Below are 21,042 nucleotides of genomic sequence, written 5' to 3'. Positions count from 1 at the left end.
GTTCCTTGCCAGGCGCGGCAGGACTCGAGGCCGGCGAACTTAAAGAAAGTGCTCCCTTGGCGGGAGCCGACGATGCAAGACCCGCACTCCACGGGCGGCTTGGGTTTAGGAATTTCCTTGCCCTGAACGGAATTAATCCGCAGAGCAAAGAAGCGGGCAAACGTCTCGCGAGTGGGACGAATGCCAATGTAGGCCTCCATGAAGGTGGCGAAGCAAGAAAGGTAAAAGATGGCATTGCCAGGAAGGTGGTGAGGTTGGAGTTCATAAAAATTTAAGAACTCCCGGAAAAAAGGAGAGGCAGGAAGGCCGAAGCCACGCTCAAAATGAGCAAGAAAAACAACATGTTCACCGGGCTGGGGCTCCGGTTCAATCTCGTCACCGGGAATCCGGCAGGTTACTCCTTCCGGAATCCTGCGGGACCGGTATAGCCAATCGATCTCATATTCAGTAACATTGGAGCCCATCCAGGCTCCACGAGTAATGGGGGAGGGCTCTCCACCGGATGATTCGCTAGAGCTACTCGTTTCCGTGTGGCTACCGGATGCTTGGCTAGAGCTACCGGATTCTAGATGGACACCGGACTCTTGGTGGCTACCGGATCCCTGCTGGTTGCCGGAATCGGTATCCATCGGATCTGAGGCCGTGGATTCGCCGGGAGATTGTCTACGACGCTTAACGGAGAGGGAAGAAGAAGAAGCAGAGGAAGATTCCTCGTCAGACATTGGATGGGTAGGCGAAAAAAGAGAAATCCCACACTTGAACCCCGCGCGAAGATCTACGAGTAAGAAGAAAATCAAAGGAAAAAGAGGAAATAAGAACACCATCGACCCAAGATCTAGAAAGCAAGCAGATGGCAAGCAAAGTGAGATTGGCACTAACCTCGAGCGGCGCAGTCGCTGGGGGAAGACGTTCGCCGGTGAAGGAGCGGACCTGCGGTCGCCGACGAGCACCGTCGACGGCAAGGTGAAGAAGGTCGCGAAGAAGCAAGAATGCAGCGGGCGCGACGAAGGTGATGCAGAAGATTCCCGCACGACGAGGTCCGGCGGAAGCGCGGCGTGAGTTCGCCGGGCAACGGAGCTCGAGCAAACGACGGCGGACGGAGAGCGGCGAAGGCGCAGAGGCGAGGAGCACTGTGAGCGAAGGTTGGGGAATGCGAGAAGAGGAAGAAGAAAGGGCAGTTGTCCTTATAAAGAAGAGGAAAGGTGGGCCGAAAACCGCCGGGCCGTGGCGGTTCGCCTCGCGGCCCGCGACGGTTCGCACCACGGGCCGCCACGTGGCGTGGAGATACACGCGAGAAAATGGGAAGCCACACGTGGGCACACACAGGATCCCAAGTGGCTAGTGGGATCCGCAGTGATGCATTTAATGACCGCGCGGGAGTCGAAGCGAAGTGACAACTGACACTGGCGCGACAGTTAACAGTGCGCATGTCACTGACAGGCGCGGGGCCCGAAATATTCTCGACTTCGCCGAGGAAAGAGTAAATGCGAATGATACCGGAGAAAAGAGATGCCGGAAGATGCCTTGCAAAGAGAGAAAAGACAAAAAAGGGCAAAGATGCCGGATCCAAGCTCAGGCCGGAGAGATTAAACCGGTATCCTAAAAAGATGAAAACCTGGCATGGTCTGTAGGATAGAATCCGCCAGACTATACCAGCTTCGGGGACTAATGTTGGGGGGATAACCCCCGGTATGCCAAAGGCATGCCAAATCGGATGGTTTGAGCCATCGAGATACCGGTTTAATGTTCTTACCGGAAACAAAGGTAGGAGTTTGGGCTAAGTGAAGCTAAGCCGGTATCCCCAAGGGGGTATGCCGGAACCCGGTAAAGAAGATACCGGAGAGAAGGGCCTGTCGGCAGGACTGGTCAAAGATTCTCTTCAGAGCAAGAAGACAAGGATGAGCTAAGCAAAGTGGCTTTAATCAGAGCCCTGGCGCCAAAGAGAGAGATGACGCTGAAAGAAGCCGGAGGACGTCAGCGTTCCTGATTAAAGAAGACCCCGGCGTCATCTGTGATTAAAGTAGCTTTGTAAAGTAGTTTGTCCAGTCAAAGATGCCATTAGGGTTTCTTGTTCTGTAAGCCACCCTCTCCCCTATATAAGGAGAGGGGGTACTGCCTCATACAGGCGCGAGTCCACAGAAGGGATTAGACGAGAGAATCTGTATTCTGGCACTTGTAACCATGTTGAGATCAATGAAGCTTGTGAACTAGTAAAGAGTTCTTCCTCTTGTCTCTATTCTTGCATACCGGCCTTTGGTTGTGTTCCTGAGGAAAGCATCCGGAAGTTCATCCCATCTACTCGCAAACCCTCCCCCGAATCCTCTAGCGTCCATTCGGCCCCAATCTAAGCCATCCTATGGCATCTGCTCGTTCGCCACGACGACAAAGCAACTCGTCCAGTTGTTTTCTGCATTTCCCGAGCTCCTTTAATAGGTTCCCAAATTTCTTCTTACTCCAGTTTTGCAGGACTTGCATGATCCGATCCAGTCCCAGGCGTACATCACCCAGGTCATCCTTTTTCCCTGCTTCCTCCCACGCTGATGCTATAAGTTCAGGTAGTTCAGCCGCACGTTCCCACCAGATTTCGTAGTGTCGACGTGGTCCGCGTGTTACAGCTCTAGTCTCCTGCATAGGGCGGACAACAACCAAACAGTGGTCAGAAACGGGTGAAACAATATGCTCCACCTGTGTATCACCAAAAATGTCACGCCATTCAGAGTTGGCCACAGCTCGATCCAGCCGCACTTGCACATTAGCCTGGCCACTCCGCTTGTTATCATAGGTGAAGGGCACACCTGCAAAACCCAAATCATGTAAATTGCAAACAGCAAGTGTTTCCCTAAATGCAGCCATTTGTCCTTCTGGTCTGGGTGTTTTAGAAAGGTGCTCATGTTGCCATAAGGCTTCGTTAAAGTCACCTATTACTAGCCAAGGCAGGTCCGAGGTTGATTTCAAATTTTTCAGCGCGTCCCACATGCGGTGACGGTACTCTGTTTGAGGTTCACCATAGACACAGGTCAACCGCCATTGTGGGGAGTTAGGACACACACGGACATACGCATCGATAAAACTTTCATTAATAGTTTGTACTTCTACAGAAAGACTCTCATGCCAAAACAGGGCCAGGCCCCCACTAAGACCATCACTACTAAAACCAACAAAACCCTTAATACCTAAACGATGCCGGAGGCGGCGGACTCTATCTTTATTCTGCCTAGTTTCACAAAGAAAAATTAAGCGAAGAACTAATGACTTGGAAACCTGAGCGATCTCACGAGCTGTCGGGGCGTTTCCTGCTCCCCGACAGTTGAAGGATAGGCAATTCATTGCTCTTGACGAGACCACACGTTTGGTCTCGTCAGTTTAACGGAAGGCGTATGCCCAGTGCCTGCCATCTTCTTGTTCCTCTTGTAAACCACCTCCATGCTCTGTGCCTCCTTTTGTCGGCCATGAGTCTGCGTCTTGCCCTTCTTAGCTGTGCCACCATCTTGGTTGTCGCCAAAGTTTAGGCCAAGGGACAAGTCCAGCCTCTGGCCTTGCACCTCCTGCTCTCCGCTCCCCTCTTTCCTAGGACTGTGTCCGCTGGTATCATGTTCGTATCACTAGCAGACCCAAAAGATACCTGTAGGCTAGATAAACTTTGGAGAGCTGGGATCATATCACTCGGCCTTGGACCATGTGCCCAGCTGCCGCCACTCGCCCCTGTTCCTTGACCTTGCTGCATGTGCTGCATGCGTGCTAGCATATCCGCCGTCATACCTATATGCAGATGGTGGTGCTGAACTATTGTGCCTCCTAGAGCCTCCTCTTACGGGAACTGTATGATAGGTTGGGACCTGTCTCTCCCAAGTAGGTCAGCAGGTGAGCGCACATCCTGGCTTGCCTCCACTTGCAATGCATCCACTTTGGCTGCTAGGTTCAGTTCCTCCTCCGGAGAGGATGCCACCTCCTTCCCCTCAAAACCATCAGAATCAACCACACGCTGCATATCGAGCACCGGTCCGGAATTCAAGTCAACTTGTCCAATGGTTCTGCCTAGTCCATCAATCACTCCAGGGATGATATCATCCATCAAAGGTGGCATCTCATCTTCTACAGAACCTGATCGGGATTGGATAGGATCAGGTGTTAGGCTCTTTCGTCTAGCTCCATGTACACGTTCCTCACCAAAGCGTTTATGGGATTCTGCACTGCCATAACTGGAGAAACTAATCCCACGCCTTGCTGATGGGTGACCAGCCGGAGGAATTGAGTGGCTGCGATGTTCAAATTTCTTAAAAGGACTACAACGCAACTCATGAGCATCATAGTCCAACGAGGGTGTGCCAATCCTCCTCTTTTCGCAGTCATCCTTTTTATGGCCCATAAAACCACAATGTGAGCAGTAATAAGGGACTCTTTCATACTTTAATTTGAAAACTTTAACCTCTCTGGGCTTGCCTTTGACACCGGTGGTGATCTGGGTTTGCAAACGGCGATCATAGGGCAGGTTCACCCTGACTCTAAGGAATTCCTGCTTCTTCAGCTCCGAGTCCGGGACATCGACCTCCAGCGCCTCTCCTAGGCCATTGCCATATCGCATCCCCCATGTCTCATCTTGCTTCCCAAATGGCACATCATATATACGCACCCAGACCGGAACAGCGTCAAGCTTGATCGGGGCAGACGGCTGAACCGAATTATCGAAGTCCTTAACAATCAGAGCATGCTGCTTAAAAATCCAGGGCCCTCCTCTTTTCACAAAATCATAATCCCCTTTGGAGAATAAGGTGATCATATAATAGTTCTTTCCTTTCTCAGCATAATCAATACCGGTGCGTAAATGCCAGGCTTCCTCCACAAGTTTAGTAAACATTGCTTTTGTATTGGGTTTAAACGTAGTCATGTACCGTGCCATGAGTTGCCATGTTACTGCTTCACCAGGGTCCTTTTTCACCTCTTCCTCCTCATCAAATTCAAGGTACACATCATCTTCCATGTCAACAATGCCGCCAATCTGCGTCTCTGCTCCCTGCCTGAAGCCTGGTTCCTCCATAGCCACACCATCATCCCAATTTCCCTCAGTCGCCTCCGCTCTGTCCCTGCCGAGGAGCGCTCGTTGGCGTAGCAGAGAGGCTACCGCGGCGTGGCCAGGAGGCTTCGGGCGGGTAGGTCTCTCAACGAGGCCCCCTTGTTCGCCCCCACCTCCCGGCGGCGCCATTAGCAGCCCCACTGGGTACGTCGCCGCACGCGTCTTCTCAGCTTGCCTGCCACCAGATGTTGCACCAACGCGGCCTGCCTGTGCCCTCTCAGCAGCGCCACCTCTACCAAGGTCCTGGTTGCCGCTCCCCTTGGGCCGGCCACCATGATTCTGACCCGCGTCTGATGATGCTTCCCGTCCCCAATATGTCACCTTATGCTTTCTGTATCAGGAGCATACGTGAACTTTTGAAGGAAAGTGACACTACACTAGTCAAGATCAGCCGAGTTATCAACCAGGCCAGTCATGGGCTAGCTAAACTAGGCAGGACTCAGCGTCGCACGGAGTTTTGGATGCGAGGACATCCGGCTGAGATCGCCCAGGCAGTGGAGCTGGATCGCAGTCCTGGGTCTGGTTAATTTTAGTTTCTTTCTCCCGCAAAAAAAAGTTATGTTATATGTTGTGAAACTGTAAAAATTTGTTTTTTCTTACTATAGTTCTAGAATGTTCCCTCCTTTTTTTATTTAACTTAGAAAACGACGTGGTTCGCATTGAGATTTGCATATATGTAGTATAAATCGTTGCCTACCTCTAGAATTTTGTTTTTGGATATTTAAATTTTAAAAAATACGAATTATGAATGTTTAAAATAAAGGCTACATGCGCTCGGCCTCCGTTTTAAGTTTCCGGGCCACTACTGTTCTATTTGGTCCTAATCTCCAAACCGCATCTCCCTCGGTCGCGTCCCTCCAGGGGAAGAAGGTGGGTACTATCTCAAATTCTCTTATTCAAGTGGAGTTCAACGTTCAAAACTTCAAAATGCTGCATCATACATACTGTTTCATCATTCCTGACTTCCACGTCACAAAAACAAATGCAATTCAATGTCCAGTGAGAGCCTATGTGAATTTTTGCCAGATCTGGTATAATATGCATGAAATTAAACCTGATTGAGACAACCATAGTGCGCCGCAATTCACACTTGCGTTATTTATGAAAACTACGCATCTTGGCTGTCTTTTGACGCCTCTTCCATTTCTAATTCCCCGACTGCTACCACGAGGCTTCGTGTAATACTCTTACGGCCTGCGTGTGACATCCATCACTCTTATCAAACCTTTTGCACCCCCCCATTTCTCCCTCTTCAGACAAGCCTGTCATAATAAAGTTGAACACTGCCCTACCTGGATCTGGCAAGATACAACATCCTCATCAACAGATTCTTTGCATCCTTCACATTTTTCATCCTACTGTAGACAGTTAAATAGAGTACCCTAGTGAAAACTTCAGTAAAATAGAAACTAACTTTATGGTTACTGGTAATTGCTTATAGGGACCTATGAAGGGCCAATCTACAAGGTTAATACATCAGCAGCACTCAAGCAGCAAACATATTCATTGGATTAATGGCAGACCGTACAGAGCATCAGAGATGGGATGCAACTATTATCTTGAGTATATACACTGCCAACTACAGTACAGTACAATAACAGGGAAAACAATCACTGTGTAATATTTATTTACTTGCTGAGGGATGGCTCAGTTCGTGCCGTCTTTGTTTTCAGCGACAAGTGTGATCGAGAACCACATGGCTGATACGTCAAAATGTTGCAAAAGCCCATTCTTGTACACTACTAGACCCCTCTTGGTGTATCAATCCTGTTGCCCACTCAAAGTTGCTGAGGCCATCAAGTTCAGATACTCGAGTTATTCTGTAAGACAACTTGTTTGGCATCAATGCTTGACTTTGCATGGCATTGTTTTCCAACAAAAAGAAATATATCGATGTGTGGATGTGCAGGGTTTATTCTCCTTCCCGGAAAAAAACATTATGGCACACCAAGAAATAACAACTGTGAAGCTGTGAATACTAGATAGATATAGCATTGGCAGGAACATCTAGATATAATTTTAGCACCTTGGTGACGATGGACTTAGTTTGTGTCAGGTCTGTTGTCAGCAGCCTCGCCGTTCAAGAAGCGTGAAAACCACATGGCTGATGCTTTAGGGTGTCGGGAGAGCCCATTCTTATAATCAACATAGACAATCCCAAACCTCTTGGTGAATCCCATCGCCCACTCAAAGTTATCCAAGAATGACCATGCAAAGTACCCACGAACATCGGCACCATCCCTGTATGTCAACAGTTACCAAATTAATTAGTGGCATCAATATTTTAGTTGTTTCGATTACATGGTGTTACTGATGCGGCAAACAGAAACAAACTTACCTTATTGCTTCTGCGACTCCACTAACATATCCTTTGAAGAATCCAACCCGCTTTGTATCATTTAAGACCTGATCAAGTGTTGCTGATGGATCATCTTCGTCATCCATGCCTACAGAAATTTAACTACATAAGAGCATCATTCATAAACAAGGTTGGTTTCTTGATAGTTTAGTTAGCAAATATTACATCAGTATCAGACAAACAAAAACTATGCTAGCTGGATATTAAGTAGTGTAATAATAAAATATTATATTTCTGCTTTCGGCGCGCTTACGTGAAAAGTGTTGGCTCTAAGCTTGGCCACAGAGATGAAAATCCCAAGTTAAACCTTTGGTTGGAATCAAGAACATCGGTGCATGTGCAACGATCTTTCTTTAAAAGGCTTTGTCTAGAAGTAGTGTACTTTTTATTGGTCGGTCATATGTTATAGGGTTTGTGGTAGGATTGTGAACATACTGTCATAAGGCGGATCAATTTTGGATGGCCCAGGTTTTTTGGTAGCCGATTAGTTCATCATCAATGCTTGACATTATTGAATAATCAATAATATATGAATGTGTGCATCAATCGAGGAAAAGGCCGGGCTTCATCACCCTTTCAAAAATAAGGACTGGTTCATAGTTTGCGATAAATAAAGCAGACAAGTGGTAGGGAGAATGTGATTGCTTTACATTTTGCATTTAAATATCAGGGAGCATTATCGGGTTTTTTGGTAGCTGATTTGTTCATCATCAATGCTTGACATTGTTGAGTAACCAATAATATATGGATGTGTGCATCAATCGATGCAAAGGCCGGGGTTCATCACCCTTTCAAAAATAAGGATTAGTTCGTGGTTTGTGATAGATGAAACGGACAAGTGGTAGGGAGAATGTGATTGATTTACATTTTGCATTTAAATATCAGGGAGCATTATCTGGGAATGAACTTATCTTTCTGTCACTATGCATTCCCAATTTTATAAGATACAGTAAGCATAAACACAAAGCATGTTCCATTGCAATTTGCAAACCATAAATTAAAAACAAATCAAGACAATACACACACTCTATATTATGTGAAGCACATAGGTACGCGATTCAACGAATCTACATGCTCTATATTATGTGAACTACATAGGTATGGGACTCAACCATTTAACAAACATATGCAGGAAATGTGACAATTTCATATCATGGACGCATATATGAAAGATGTGTATTGGAAACTTGAAAGAACAATCAAGGATTATAATGGTTCTCATATAATGAAAATTCCCCATCCATTCTCAAATATAATAAAACGCACCATCTTAGGAGCATGGAAGCCTTACCATTCTCTGTTATATATATTATTGGATTGTCATATTTCTTTGCGACATGGTTAATCATTTTCCGAATACCCCAAGGAACTATATAAAGCCAATTAGACGCAGCCTGCACGAATATTGAGATAATATGTTACGAGATATCGCTGGAGCTACATGAATGAAAAGTACTCAAGTATTTACTCTTTCACCAATTCCTTCACCGCTACTCGATTTGTCTGCCAAAAGGAACGAGTGTTAGATTGAAATATTCTGTGAGGATAGGAAACCTGGCAAGGGGCAACTTTGTATGATCTAAAGTGATACACAATATTCAGATCAAATTTCAGCAATAAATGTAGTTCTGTCTTATATGCCTATATTGATTTATATAACGCTGCAAGAGTAAACGGACACAAAGAGCAAAATAGACTATGTTTAGTGGGAGAATGGCTATTCTTCCTAATCAGCAAGGTGAAATAGTCTATCATGTCTGTTGTTTACGTACTATATTTTATAGCTAGCCCTGCATCATTCAGGTTGTGCTGCACTTGTTTTAATAAACAAGAAAAGATAAGTCCTCAATAGCTGAAGCATAATACCCATCATCTTTGTCTGTTGAGCATGATAAAAATGGATCTGTTTTCCCTGCGGGTTTGTCTGATTAGCAATGAATCTTGATGTATAGTTATTTAATCCAATAAAATCAATTTTGTTCCTGATAAATTCACGATCTTTCGCTGAGAATTTTGGAAGACGATCGCCCAATCTCTGCCGCATGCTTTCTGGATAATCACCAAAGTATATTGGGTCCAGGTACCTTCAAGAAAAGAAATTATAATCATGAAATGTGAATCAAATCAAATCATAGGCTTCATGAATCTGAAGGCGTGTCTGCATTATATGAACAAAAATACAGGTTCTGTGAGAAAAAGGTAACAAGTATAGGACATTTTATTTGTATTCTGTGAAAATGTAAGCATACACTTTACCATCCAAGTAGAAAGTCTATAAATCGTGCTGCAGCATCCTGATCTTCCATTTTATCAGACGCTGGCTCTGCCCATACACAATCAACAACAAACCCAACTTGGCCACCTTGTAAAGCCTACATATGTAAATCATCAACAAAGGTACTGCAAACAAACTGGCGCAATGATGGTACTTCAAATGGAAAATTAACATGCCTTAAATTTTCTTCTGTAGACATCAACAGAAGCAGCATGCGCTAAGATCTGGTGATGGGCGGCCAAGAAAGGTTCACCAGCTTCACTTTCACATACTCCGGGTGCAAAATTTCCGTTCGCATAACCACTGAGGGATGTTGAAAGAGGTTCATTGATTGTCATCCAATGCTTAACTCTATCGCCAAAATTTGCAAAGCAGGCTTCTGCATATAATGCGAAGTACTCTCTGAAACATTTTGACAGCCAATACAATCAGATGGAAACATAAAATTTAATAAGAAGCACTTTGGAATAACGCAACGTTTCTTAGGTAAATGTTCCATATGTAGTATGTCTTGTTGGCATTTAACTGTATTTACAAATTCATCAGCTTAATTTAATATGCCTGCATTGACTTACACAATCTTGTCCGAAAGCCAACCCCCCATAGTCTGGTGAAGGTTATTTGGAAGATCCCAGTGATACAGAGTTGCATAAGGCTGAATACCTGAAATGGGGCCGCAGAAGGGTGGTGAATAACTAGATGAATAGTAACTTTGAGGGCATTTTGTAAATCATGTGGCACCTTTCTCGATCATGAAATCTATAAGATTGTTATAGAAAGCAACTCCTTGCTCATTGATCTCCTTCCCTAGGCCATCTACAGTAACAGTAAACTTATAAACTCAGATGAGGAACGACTGATAAGAATAGACAAGAAGAGCATATCGAGGGGAAAGCTGGAATTGCTCAATACAATCTGGAGGTGTATTAATATGTCAATCATAATCCAACAAAAAAATGTACCAGGAAATATCCGTGACCAAGATATGGAAAATCTATAAGCACGAAAACCCAACTTGGCCATGAGCGCAATGTCTTCCTGTACCCAAATAGTTCAAACAACGAATTAAGGATCTAGGAAACAAGGTATGCAGAAATATGATATCTAGAACATCTCTCTCAAGCAAAAGAAAGAGAAACCTTATTTTACAAAATACAAAAATACAACAATGGGATGGATATGATAATGATTATAATAACAACACCTTGTATCGATGGTAATGATCAACTGCAACTTCTCCAGAGCTTCCATCTAGGATATGCTCTGATAAAGCATTTAAATGTGGACTATTAATTAAATAGATATATTCAACAAAATAAATTATAATCTAGATGAAACAAACCTTTTTTATCTGCAAATACATCCCATATGCTATCGCCTTTGCCACCCTCATGTCTTGCCCCCTCGATCTAGATAGAGGGCCGGGAAAAGACAAGAATTTTACTTCATGGATACAATTAATCTAGTTAAAGAGAAAATGAACGATCACAGAAACCAAATAGTCTCCCTCTTTTTTTTTTTCTTTGGGATCAAGAAGAAAAAACTGGCGAAAATTATAATTTACGATCTAAGGAACTAAACCAGCCACTGAGGATTCCAACAGTATGATGATTCTTTTTTTTCCAAGGTGGATCACGTAGAGATGGAAAATCCATTCTCCACTTCTCAGTTAAATTAAGGTTTCTCTACCAGCAGCAGGACTCGGAGGGGAAATATTATTGCCTGTTATCCTTTCTTTCCCGTGTGTATTCTTTTCCCTCCACTGAAACACATGCCACCTCATTTCACAAATAGTGCTCACTTTGTCTACTTTGGTCAATCACAACTACTTGTCAATTGTTCGGTAAGATGAATTTCCACCACTAACTGCATTAACCCTGTATTTTTTTTGTAAACTAAGAATTAAATCTGTCTATTACCTCCACTTTGCCACTTTCTTTTTTTGCTTCGGATAATAATTAATTGTGGACAAAGGTGAGGGCCTAACCTGAGGTAGAAGGAGGCTACAGGGAGGAACTCTCTCAGCTTAGGGTTACAGAGATAGAAGCAACTTATATAGGTCACGGCTGGGCTGGGCCAGATGGGCCACAACAGAGAACAAGAAGATAGCCCAACAGATACTCCAACACCCCCCCTCAAGATGGGTGATAAATGTCAATCATCCCCATCTTGTCACAGGCACGATTACACTCCTTTGATCCTAGTCCTTTTGTTAAACAGTCTGCCACTTGTTGTCTTGATCTCACATAAGCCAATGAGATAATCCCTGCATCAATCTTTTCTTTAATGAAAAATCTGTCTATCTCCACATGTTTGGTGCGCTCATGCTGGACAGGGTTGTTTGCTATTTTATGGCAGACATATTATCACACCACACTTTCAAGCTTCCTTGCCTTAAAATTTTCAGCTCTCTTAGAAGGCTTCGTACCCACAACATTTCACCCAGGCCCTGTGACATAGCTCTGTACTCTGCTTCGGCTGTTGATTTCGAGACAACAGATTGTTTCTTACTTCTCCATGACACCAAATTTCCTCCAACAAAAACACAATACCCTGAGGTGGATCTTCGGTCATCTAGGCAGCTAGCCCAATCTGCATCACAATATCCATCTACATTTAGGTGTCCATTACTTTTAAACCACAATCCTTTTCCCGGAGTGCCTTTCAAGTATCTCAAGATTCTTTGAGCTGCTTCCAAGTGTCCATCCCTCGGATCATGCATATAGCGACTCACTACACTCACTGCAAATGATATATCTGGTCTTGTGTGGCATAAGTATATTAGTCTTCCAACAAGTCTTTGATATTTCTCCTTGTCTATGGGTTCTCCAGACTCTGCTGTGATTTTATTATTTTGGTCAATAGGGGTTGAAGCCACTCGGCACCCCAACATGCCCATATCATCTAAGAGATCCAATGTATACTTTCTTTGAGATAGTGCTATCCCTTTTGACGATCTTGCAACTTCTATTCCAAGGAAGTATTTAAGTTTTCCCAAATCTTTCACCTCAAAGGCTTGACTCAAGCATCCTTTCGCTTTGCGATTTCAACATCATCATCTCCCGTGATAATAATATCATCAACATACACAACAAGGATAGTGATTTTACGCATCAGATATGCAGAAATAAGGTATGGTCTCCATTGCATTGACCATATCCCATGCCACACACCACTTGTCTAAACCTATCAAACCAGGCCCGTGGAGATTGTTTGAGACCATATAGAGATTTCTTGAGTCTACATACCTTCCCTTTAGTTTGTGTCCGACAAATCCTGGTGGCATCTCCATATACACCTCCTCTTGAAGATCACCATGCGAAATGCATTTTTGACATCAAGTTGATGCAAGGGCCATCCGAAATTTCTTTGCACAAGAGATCAATATTCGACAAAGGTGCTCATTTTTGCCACTGTGCAAACGTCTCATCATAGTCAATGCCATAAGTCCGGCTATATCCTCTTGCCACAAGTCTTGCCTTATATCTCTCCACTTTTCCTTACGCATTTTGTTTCTGAGAATAGATCCACTTACAACCTCTTGTATTCTTTCCTTTAGGGAGATCTCCAACTCCCATGTTTTATTTTTCTTCAAGGCCTCCAATTCTTCCATCATAGCATTGCACCATCTCGGGTCCAACTCGGTCGCCTTCCAATCCTTAGGAACAGACATACAGTTTGAAGTGAAGCAACAAAAGCCCGAAAAGAGGGTGACAATGCCTCGTAAGAAATATAATTTCCTACGTCATAGACATCATAACTTAGTCGCTTTGGGGGCCCAACTTTCCTTACCCCTTTTCTTATTGCAATTGGCAAGTCTAGGCTATTATTGGACTCAGTCTGAGATTGATTCTCCTCAGCAGAATCTACATTTGTGCTTTCTTGATTTTCAGGTCCAATAGGTTGCTCCCCCCGCCCCCGGTCTTGTTGCTCCTCCACAAGATCTACTTGCTCCCTTTGTACTTGTCTTCTAGAGTACACAAGTGGATTCTGCAGCCCATCTTTGTGGTGGTACGGGTCTAGGCGGTGTAGGTGTACCAGAATTGCGAGGAATCTCCGCTACAAGAGGAATTTGTTGATGTTGCCGTTGGTCACCATCTTGCTGCTCTTGATCACCACCGGCTGTTGCTCCCCCTCTTGAGCATCACCAAGATGGTCAAGCCCACAGAACAAGCCACTAAGATCATTCTCACCGTCATAAAATGGTTACGACTCGCGAAACGTAACATCCATGCTTACAAATGTCCTCCTGTCAGTGGGACTCCAACACTTGTAACCCTTTTGTCTGGAGGAATAGCCAATAAAGATACATTTGATAGCCCGATGATCTAGCTTGCCAACAGACGGTCTGTGATCCCTTACAAAACATGTACAGCCAAAGAGTTTGGGTGGTACAACAAAATCATTGTTATTTAGAAGGAGTTGGCAAGGAGGCGCATACCTAGAATCTTTGAAGGCATTACGTTGATCAAATACGTAGCGATCATAATCGCCTCACTCCATAAGAATTTAGGAACATTCATGGTAAACATAAGAGATCGAGCCACTTCAAGAATGTGCCTATTCTTCCGCTCAGCAACTCCATTCTCGGGAGGAGTGTCGGGACAAGAAGTGCAGTGCGGTATACCTTGCGAAGATAAGAAATCAGCAAAGGTTTGTTGATATATTCAGTACCATTATCACTTACGATCACTTGCACCGAACATTGAATTGGTTCTTCACATAGGCACAAAAACTACGAAAACAAGTGAACACTTCATCTTTGTGACGCATAAGATAAATCCAAGTCATTCTGGAATAGCAGGTCAATAAAAGTCACAAAGTACTTCATGCCACTTATCGACACAACAGACACGTCCATACATCGAGTGCACTAACACAAATGGGGATACACTTCTCGATCCCTCTGCTAACATAAGAGGTTCTCGTATGCTTAACATATTCGCAGGCATCACAACATAATTTGGTTTTGTCCACTCCATTCATTACATCGGGAAAAACTCGAAACATTTTATCATATGCCATGTGGGCCATTCGACAATGATGTACTGGGGCCATACTCTCCTTTCCTCCAACAATCGCAACAAACACAGAACTAGCATCATGCCCCATCTTGTCATGATCTATGTGCCAAAGACCTCTATGCCTGGTTGCAGTCCCAATCTTCCTGTTTGCTCTCCCTTTCTGAATTAAACACATATATCTCACAACTATTATACGGTAGTCTTGCTGATCAATCGGGGCACTTAGGGATAGCAGATTCTTTGAAAAGGTGAACACGTAGAACTGGTGACAATTTTATGTTGGGTGTACATTGCACCGAGCCCCTCCTTTTATAGATTGTCTTTGTGCCATCTGCTGTTTGGATAGTGCCTCTATGTGTGGGAGGATACTTAGTATAAGATTCAAACTCACTAATATTCCCAGTAACATGTTTGGATGCTCCAGAATCAAGAATCCAATCTGAATTAGCATTATGAGTGGCTATAGAAACTCAATCAATATTACCTTCATCTTTGTAGACATAGTGAGCAAAGTTCCCAAAGGTTGCTTCATTCTGTCCTTCTTCCTTTGATTGTCCCTGAGAGGTATTGGTAGCTGGCTCTGAAGCTGCTGCCATATGTGCCTTGGGTGATATAGCGTCTTTGTCCACCACCCTGCCATATTGTTGTCCATATGGTTGTCCACCACCTCTCCCATACTGATGTCCATATGGCTGTCCACCACCTCTGCCATACTGCTGTCCACCACCTCTTCCATACTGCTGTCCATATGGCTGTCCACCACCTCTGCCATCACCTCTTCCTCTGCCATGTGTGTATCCTCCTCTCCCCCTACTGGGTGTAGCAAAGGAGGTACATTGATGCTTCAAGTGTCCCTTTTGTCCACAAGTATAGCAGTCTCTCATCTCTTGTCTCTCGGTAGTGTAGAAGGTCGGATGCGAGACAGAATCGCTTCCCTTTGTCATATTCAGACGCACTTCCTCTCTGGACATAGCTGCAATGGCTTCTTTGAGAGAAGGGGTAGTGGTTTGATGCAGTAAAGCAGCCCTTCTCCCCTCAAAATCTTGATTGAGACCTTTCAAAAACTTCATGACTCGCCGACGTTCAATCCAGCCTTTTGCGGCACCTCACACATTCCCCATGGGCAAGTTCCGGAGGATCAACATGATCTAAATCTCCCCAAAGATGCCGCAACTCAGCCACATATGCCATCACAGCTTTGTTTCCTTGTTGCAAGTCATGCACTTTATCCTCAATCTCAAGAATCAACATAATGTTCCCCTTTCCGAATACGGGTTTGATAAGGTGTCACATACCTCTGTTGCTTTTTTGAGTGCCTCTACGTAAGCAAGCAATGTTAGGAACCAAAGAGTTAAGCAACCATGCCACAATCGTAGAATTTGTGGCATTCCACCTGTTTCCATTACGGGTGGCCTTGTCCGCTGGTTCTGCAGCTTCACCACTCACACGTTCATCCAGCCCTTTCGAGTTCAAAATCAACAGCGCCCTCCTTGACCACCGGAGATAGTTGGCCACTCCTTCCAACTTGATCTCATTCGCCGACAGCTCAAGTTTCTGACCGATGTTGGTATGGGGAACGATTGCTCCCCCTCCAGCAGATCCTCCTCTTCCATCTCCTTTGGTAGTGATAAGTTCTGCCAGCTTCTCCAGAGCCTTGGCCAAATCCCTGTTGTCCCCCATGCTTGACACCAAACTAACCTCTCAGAAACACCAAAGGGCTTACCCGCAGGATGCCCTCTTCGTCTTCTTACTCGTCACTGCCTTCCCCTCCTTGCCGCCACAGCAGCCTGCTCCCTTCCTCTTCCTCCTAGCCGCCGCAGCAGCCTACTTTCTTCCTCTTCCTCTTCCTCCTAGCTGCCACAGCAGACTAGGCTTCCAGATCGGCAATCCTTCCCGTCGTAGCCCTCACTGCCCCTTGCTCTGATACCATGTGGACAGAGGTGAGGGCCTAACCTGAGGTAGAAGGAGGCTACAGGGAGGAACTCTCTCAGCTTAGGGTTACAGAGATAGAAGCAACTTATATAGGTCACGGCTGGGCTGGGCCAGATGGGCCACAACAGAGAACAAGAAGATAGCCCAACAGATACTCCAACATTAATTAATAGTTGCATACGAACCAGGGTCATTATTTCTTCATTATATGCAAGTGCTTCAATCACGACAGAGAGTGCCGCTTGAAACCGGCAAGGGATGAGCTGCATCCAATTTGGTGAGGCAGACAAGCAGTTACTCAGTGACTGTCCTACTTTTGTTGAAAGAGGAAGCAGTCGCTGTCTTGCTAAGTTAAGCCAACAGCAGGAGGCCAACGTGACCCAGGTGCAACCGAGCATCTGCCACCGAGTCATCCACAGCTAGAGTGGGAGCGATAGCAGTTATATGGTCGCTGTGGCTATGTAGAAATGGCAAGGTTTTTGATAATAAAAACTCTTCTCTTATGTAGGCCATTTACAGATGTACGGCGTTGCTTCGTTCATGGTCGTCGCTCCAGCGTTTGGAGGACCGCGACCTATTTACGGAGGTGTCTACACGATTGGAGGAAACAGCGAAGGATTTTATTACCCAACATGGGTGGCTGCATAGTCGAAGGATTTTGCCTCCTATAGTCTAGCGTTTTGCTATTATCAGACAATGTTCTCATGTGTTTTCATGTTTTCCTGGTTGTACTTTTGTGAACCTATAAACGGCTGTGTGCATCTTAGTTATGCAGAGACCGGGTGTATTGCTTGAACTTGAGTAATAATAAAGCGCCCTTTATTAAAAAGAAAAGCTAGCGCACATGATACCCCAAGTCCCCAAGCAAGCAAGCAACAAGCGCAGTGCAGACGACACGCATCGATTTGGCCGGCGTGGGAGCGGGAATCAGCAGCCGGCGGCGGCCGAGATGCAAGTAATATACTACTAGTACTGCGAAGTAGCTGACCTGGTAGGCGGAGGTGGCGACGCCGAAGACGAACCCCTCGGGGAAGTCGGCGCGGGTCACTTCACCGGCCGCCTCGCCGCCGCGTCCCCTGCTCTCCATTCCCGGCCGCCGCAGCGGAGAGCGTGTGTGTTGTGACCTGTGACTTGTGAGGGTGGGTCAAATTTTTGGACGCTGCTGCGGTGCTGCCGATGGAGGGAGGTGCGGTGCGGTTGACTAGCGTGGTTATAGATGAGCGCTCACTGCCAGTGGCGAACAGAACAGGCAATGGTGTCGCGGGACGGTGAGCAGCCGCTGTCGGTGGGCCCGCACGCGTCCTTTGGATATCGTTTCTTTCCGCCTGCGTATGTACTCAACTTGGCACTTGGCAGTAGCCTACAGAGCGTTTGGAAGTAGCGAGAGACACGTTCATCACGCAGAAGAATTGAACTTTTAAGAAATCCTCTGCTTGCATTAATAAAAGTAGAGAGTGAGGATTACAATCACGCTGGATTAGATCCACCACGCTTTTCTTTATGCGCCTAAAGGTATCTTCATCGGCGCGACACATTTATTGTCCAGAGCATCTGTTTGAGTCGCGCCGCGGACGCTAAAATAACCGTTTTTGTCCGCGCGGCCGTTTGCGTCTGGGTGGCTCCAGCGGGGCGACGCATTTTTCTTCTTCTCTTCTCCATTTAAACATAGTTCCAAATATTATATATTGGAACATGATTTTACACAAACTAATACATAATTGAGAACATGGTTTACACAAACTAATACATAGTTTGAAACATGGTTGACACAAATAAAACATTGCAAATGAGGAAATCAGTTGTGTTGATTTTCGTATGTTCGCTGCCAAGAAAGAACATTTGAGGGCACACCCAGTCACCCAAACTGGAAAAACCAGCGGGAGATGGTGCCCTTGTTGGTTCTACCGAGGACGAACATCCAGAAACCTCCACTACTAGCTTCGTCTGGCCCGTAGCCAGATTCGCTGCAAAAAAAGAACACTCTAAGTTCTAACTATCGGTATCCGAGACGGATTCTCCGGTGTGGTAGTGCCTGCGGCACGCCGTGTCGTCGAACACGTTGACGATCATCTCGCCATCACCCTCGTAGAGGAAGGTGAGCTGGCAGCCGCGCTCGAGCTCGAGGTCGCGGGCGAACTTGTCCCACCCCGTGTGCAGGTACATCTTGCCATGCTCGTCGAACAAGACCTCCACGGTCCAGCGGCAGAAGTTGCAGCTGGCCTCCCGTAGCTGCTAGCCTCCCGTAGCTGCAAATGCGCCGGCTCGACGCCATCGACGAACTGGACGAACTTGTCCGGGAGCCGCTTGATGCCGAGTGGGTCGTCGTTGATGCGGAGGAGGAACTCGAAACAGCGGTCCTCCTGCGAAGACGAGGAGGGCGCAGACGACAGCGAGCGTGGAGCCGTAGCTGCTCCACCACGGTGGCCCCTGCCCCCGCCCCGGGGGCGCCCAGGGTCGCCGCCTCGACCGCCTCGCTGGCCACCAGGACCGGCCATGGACTTCCTCGCGGGTCTGGCTGCGTCGCAAGAACACCTAGGCGGCGCTACGGTCGAGCTTTGTGGCGGCTAGGGTTTCTTTGGAGGAGTGGATGAGAGGAAGAAGAACGAGTGCCCCCTTTATATAGGCCGGAGGCATGCGGTGGCCGCGGGACGCGTGGCGTCGCCATTAACGTGGTTGGCGGAGGTAGGCTGCGGCCGCTCGGCAGCCGAGGCATCGCCATTAACGTGGCGCAGGCTGCCGAAGTGACGCAGCGGCGCCAGTCGCTGGTGCGTTTGAGAAGACGCATCGACGCAGGGTCGCTGCCAGGCGGGCCCGACGAAACACCCGCTAGACGCGAGCGGACACTTTGCGCGTCCGCGCAGCATCCGCAGAGACGCATCCGAGGCGCATATTTGGGCCAGGTTTGCGTCTCCGCGGACGGCCCGGTCACTTTGCGTCGCCCCGCTGGAGGTGGTGCCAGACGCATTTCCGGTCACGGCGGACGCAAACGGACGTTGAGCCACCGTTTTCGTCCGCCGTGACCGGAAATGCGTCTGGCCCTGCTCAAGCGGGGCGACGCAAAGTGACCGGGCCATCCGCGGAGACGCAAACATGGACCAAATATGCGCCAGGTTTGCGTCTCCGCGGACGCTGCGCGGATGCGCCGAGCGTCCTCCATTTCTAACCCGGTCCCGCAAGTCAGGGACATCGAAATCGACCGCTTCGATTTGCTTCTTTTTCCCCTTCTTTGTTGCCCTAGTGCGACACCACCACCCCAACCCCACCCGCCGTCGTCCCGCCGTAGTACTCGTCGTCGGCTCCGTTGTCGCTGCACGGGAGAGCAGGATCGTACTCGGGGTTGGCTCCGGCGCGTACCTGCCGGCTGTTTTGGGGCCAAACGTTGCCGGTTCCGCCGCCCTTCCGCGCCGCCCACGACCTATTCGGTCAATTGCGCCGGTAGGTTTCTTCCCCTTTTTTCGGCGCTATTTTTGCGCGTCCATTGATCAACAGTTCGTACTCACGCAGATGGACATGTGCCATATGGTGGAGAAGTTCCGCGCGGAGGTCGTTCACTCCTCTTCCGACGAGGAGTCTGATCAGGCGACGCAGACATTGGCAACTACTGCGGCCTCCATGATCCACGAGTTCACCTCAAACCCGGGGCCGGAGCACCGGGGCTCTGTGAAGGGGCGCTCGAAAAACCTGCCGCGCAACAGAATGGCAGGGAAGGCCCGCCTCCACAAGGACTACTTCCAACTCACCAATCCGGTGTTCGCGGAAAAAGTGTTCCGGCACCGGTACAGGATGTCAATGGACCTGTTCTTGGTCATTCTATGGGGCGTCAAAAACTACGACCCCTACTTCCAATGCAGGCCCGATGCAACAGGTGCGCTAGGCTTCACCTCCTACCAAAAATGCTCCGCAGTTATTCGCATGCTCTCATATGGAATGGTTGCGCGTATATTCGATGAGTATCTTCGAATGGGTGAGAACACCTGCCTTGAGGCCATGTATAGGTTTTGCCGAGCCGTGACTGCCGTGTTCGAACAGCATTACTGTAGGGAGCCAACTGTTGAGGATACAAGGCGGCTCATGTCTATCAACGAGTCTAGAGGGTTCCCAGGAATGATTGGCAGCATAGATTGCATGCACTGGGAGTGGAAAAACTGTCCATTTGGATGGCAGGGTCAGTACAGCGGGCATGAGGAGGAACGGACTGTCATTCTTGAAGCTGTCATATCTCAAGATGAAAGTGCATGGAGCCCCCATGTGTGGTTTTGGTAATTAATGACAATCCCTATGGACTAATGTTTGCATTGAGTTATATTTGTAGGAGTTGTCCATAGGCAATTCTTGAACCATTTGTTGGCTTCAAGGTTGCAATAATAAGAATTTGATGAAG

The 21,042-nt window shown here is 46.9% G+C and overlaps 1 protein-coding gene across 3 annotated transcripts; it reads right to left on the bottom strand.

Annotated features, from left to right (window-relative positions):
* Positions 1 to 5,972: 5,972 nt before the first annotated feature.
* LOC127345030 (beta-glucosidase 4) lies at positions 5,973 to 17,923 on the bottom strand. Of its 3 annotated transcripts, none has more exons than XM_051371434.2 (14): positions 17,650 to 17,923; positions 11,048 to 11,114; positions 10,910 to 10,968; positions 10,668 to 10,743; positions 10,447 to 10,521; positions 10,281 to 10,368; positions 9,882 to 10,107; positions 9,687 to 9,802; positions 9,297 to 9,514; positions 8,899 to 8,933; positions 8,722 to 8,824; positions 7,410 to 7,518; positions 7,098 to 7,312; positions 5,973 to 6,369 (listed from the first exon to the last, which is right to left on the bottom strand). In XM_051371434.2, the coding sequence occupies exons 1-13, from the start codon at positions 17,746 to 17,748 to the stop codon at positions 7,114 to 7,116; spliced, it is 1,470 nt and encodes a 489-aa protein (XP_051227394.1). In that variant the 5' UTR covers positions 17,749 to 17,923; the 3' UTR covers positions 5,973 to 6,369; positions 7,098 to 7,113. The 3 variants fall into 3 exon arrangements, with proteins under 3 accessions (XP_051227394.1, XP_051227393.1, XP_051227392.1); XM_051371433.2 differs by lacking the exon at positions 5,973 to 6,369 and adding an exon at positions 6,558 to 6,991; XM_051371432.2 differs by lacking the exon at positions 5,973 to 6,369 and adding an exon at positions 6,558 to 6,891 and having other exon boundaries at positions 17,650 to 17,922.
* Positions 17,924 to 21,042: the final 3,119 nt, after the last annotated feature.

The sequence above is a fragment of the Lolium perenne genome, chromosome 3, assembly GCF_019359855.2.
Source record: "Lolium perenne isolate Kyuss_39 chromosome 3, Kyuss_2.0, whole genome shotgun sequence".
Taxonomy (NCBI): Eukaryota; Viridiplantae; Streptophyta; class Magnoliopsida; order Poales; family Poaceae; genus Lolium; species Lolium perenne.
Note: the sequence above shows the minus strand (reverse complement) of the source record. Positions and strands in the feature narration are given on the sequence as shown.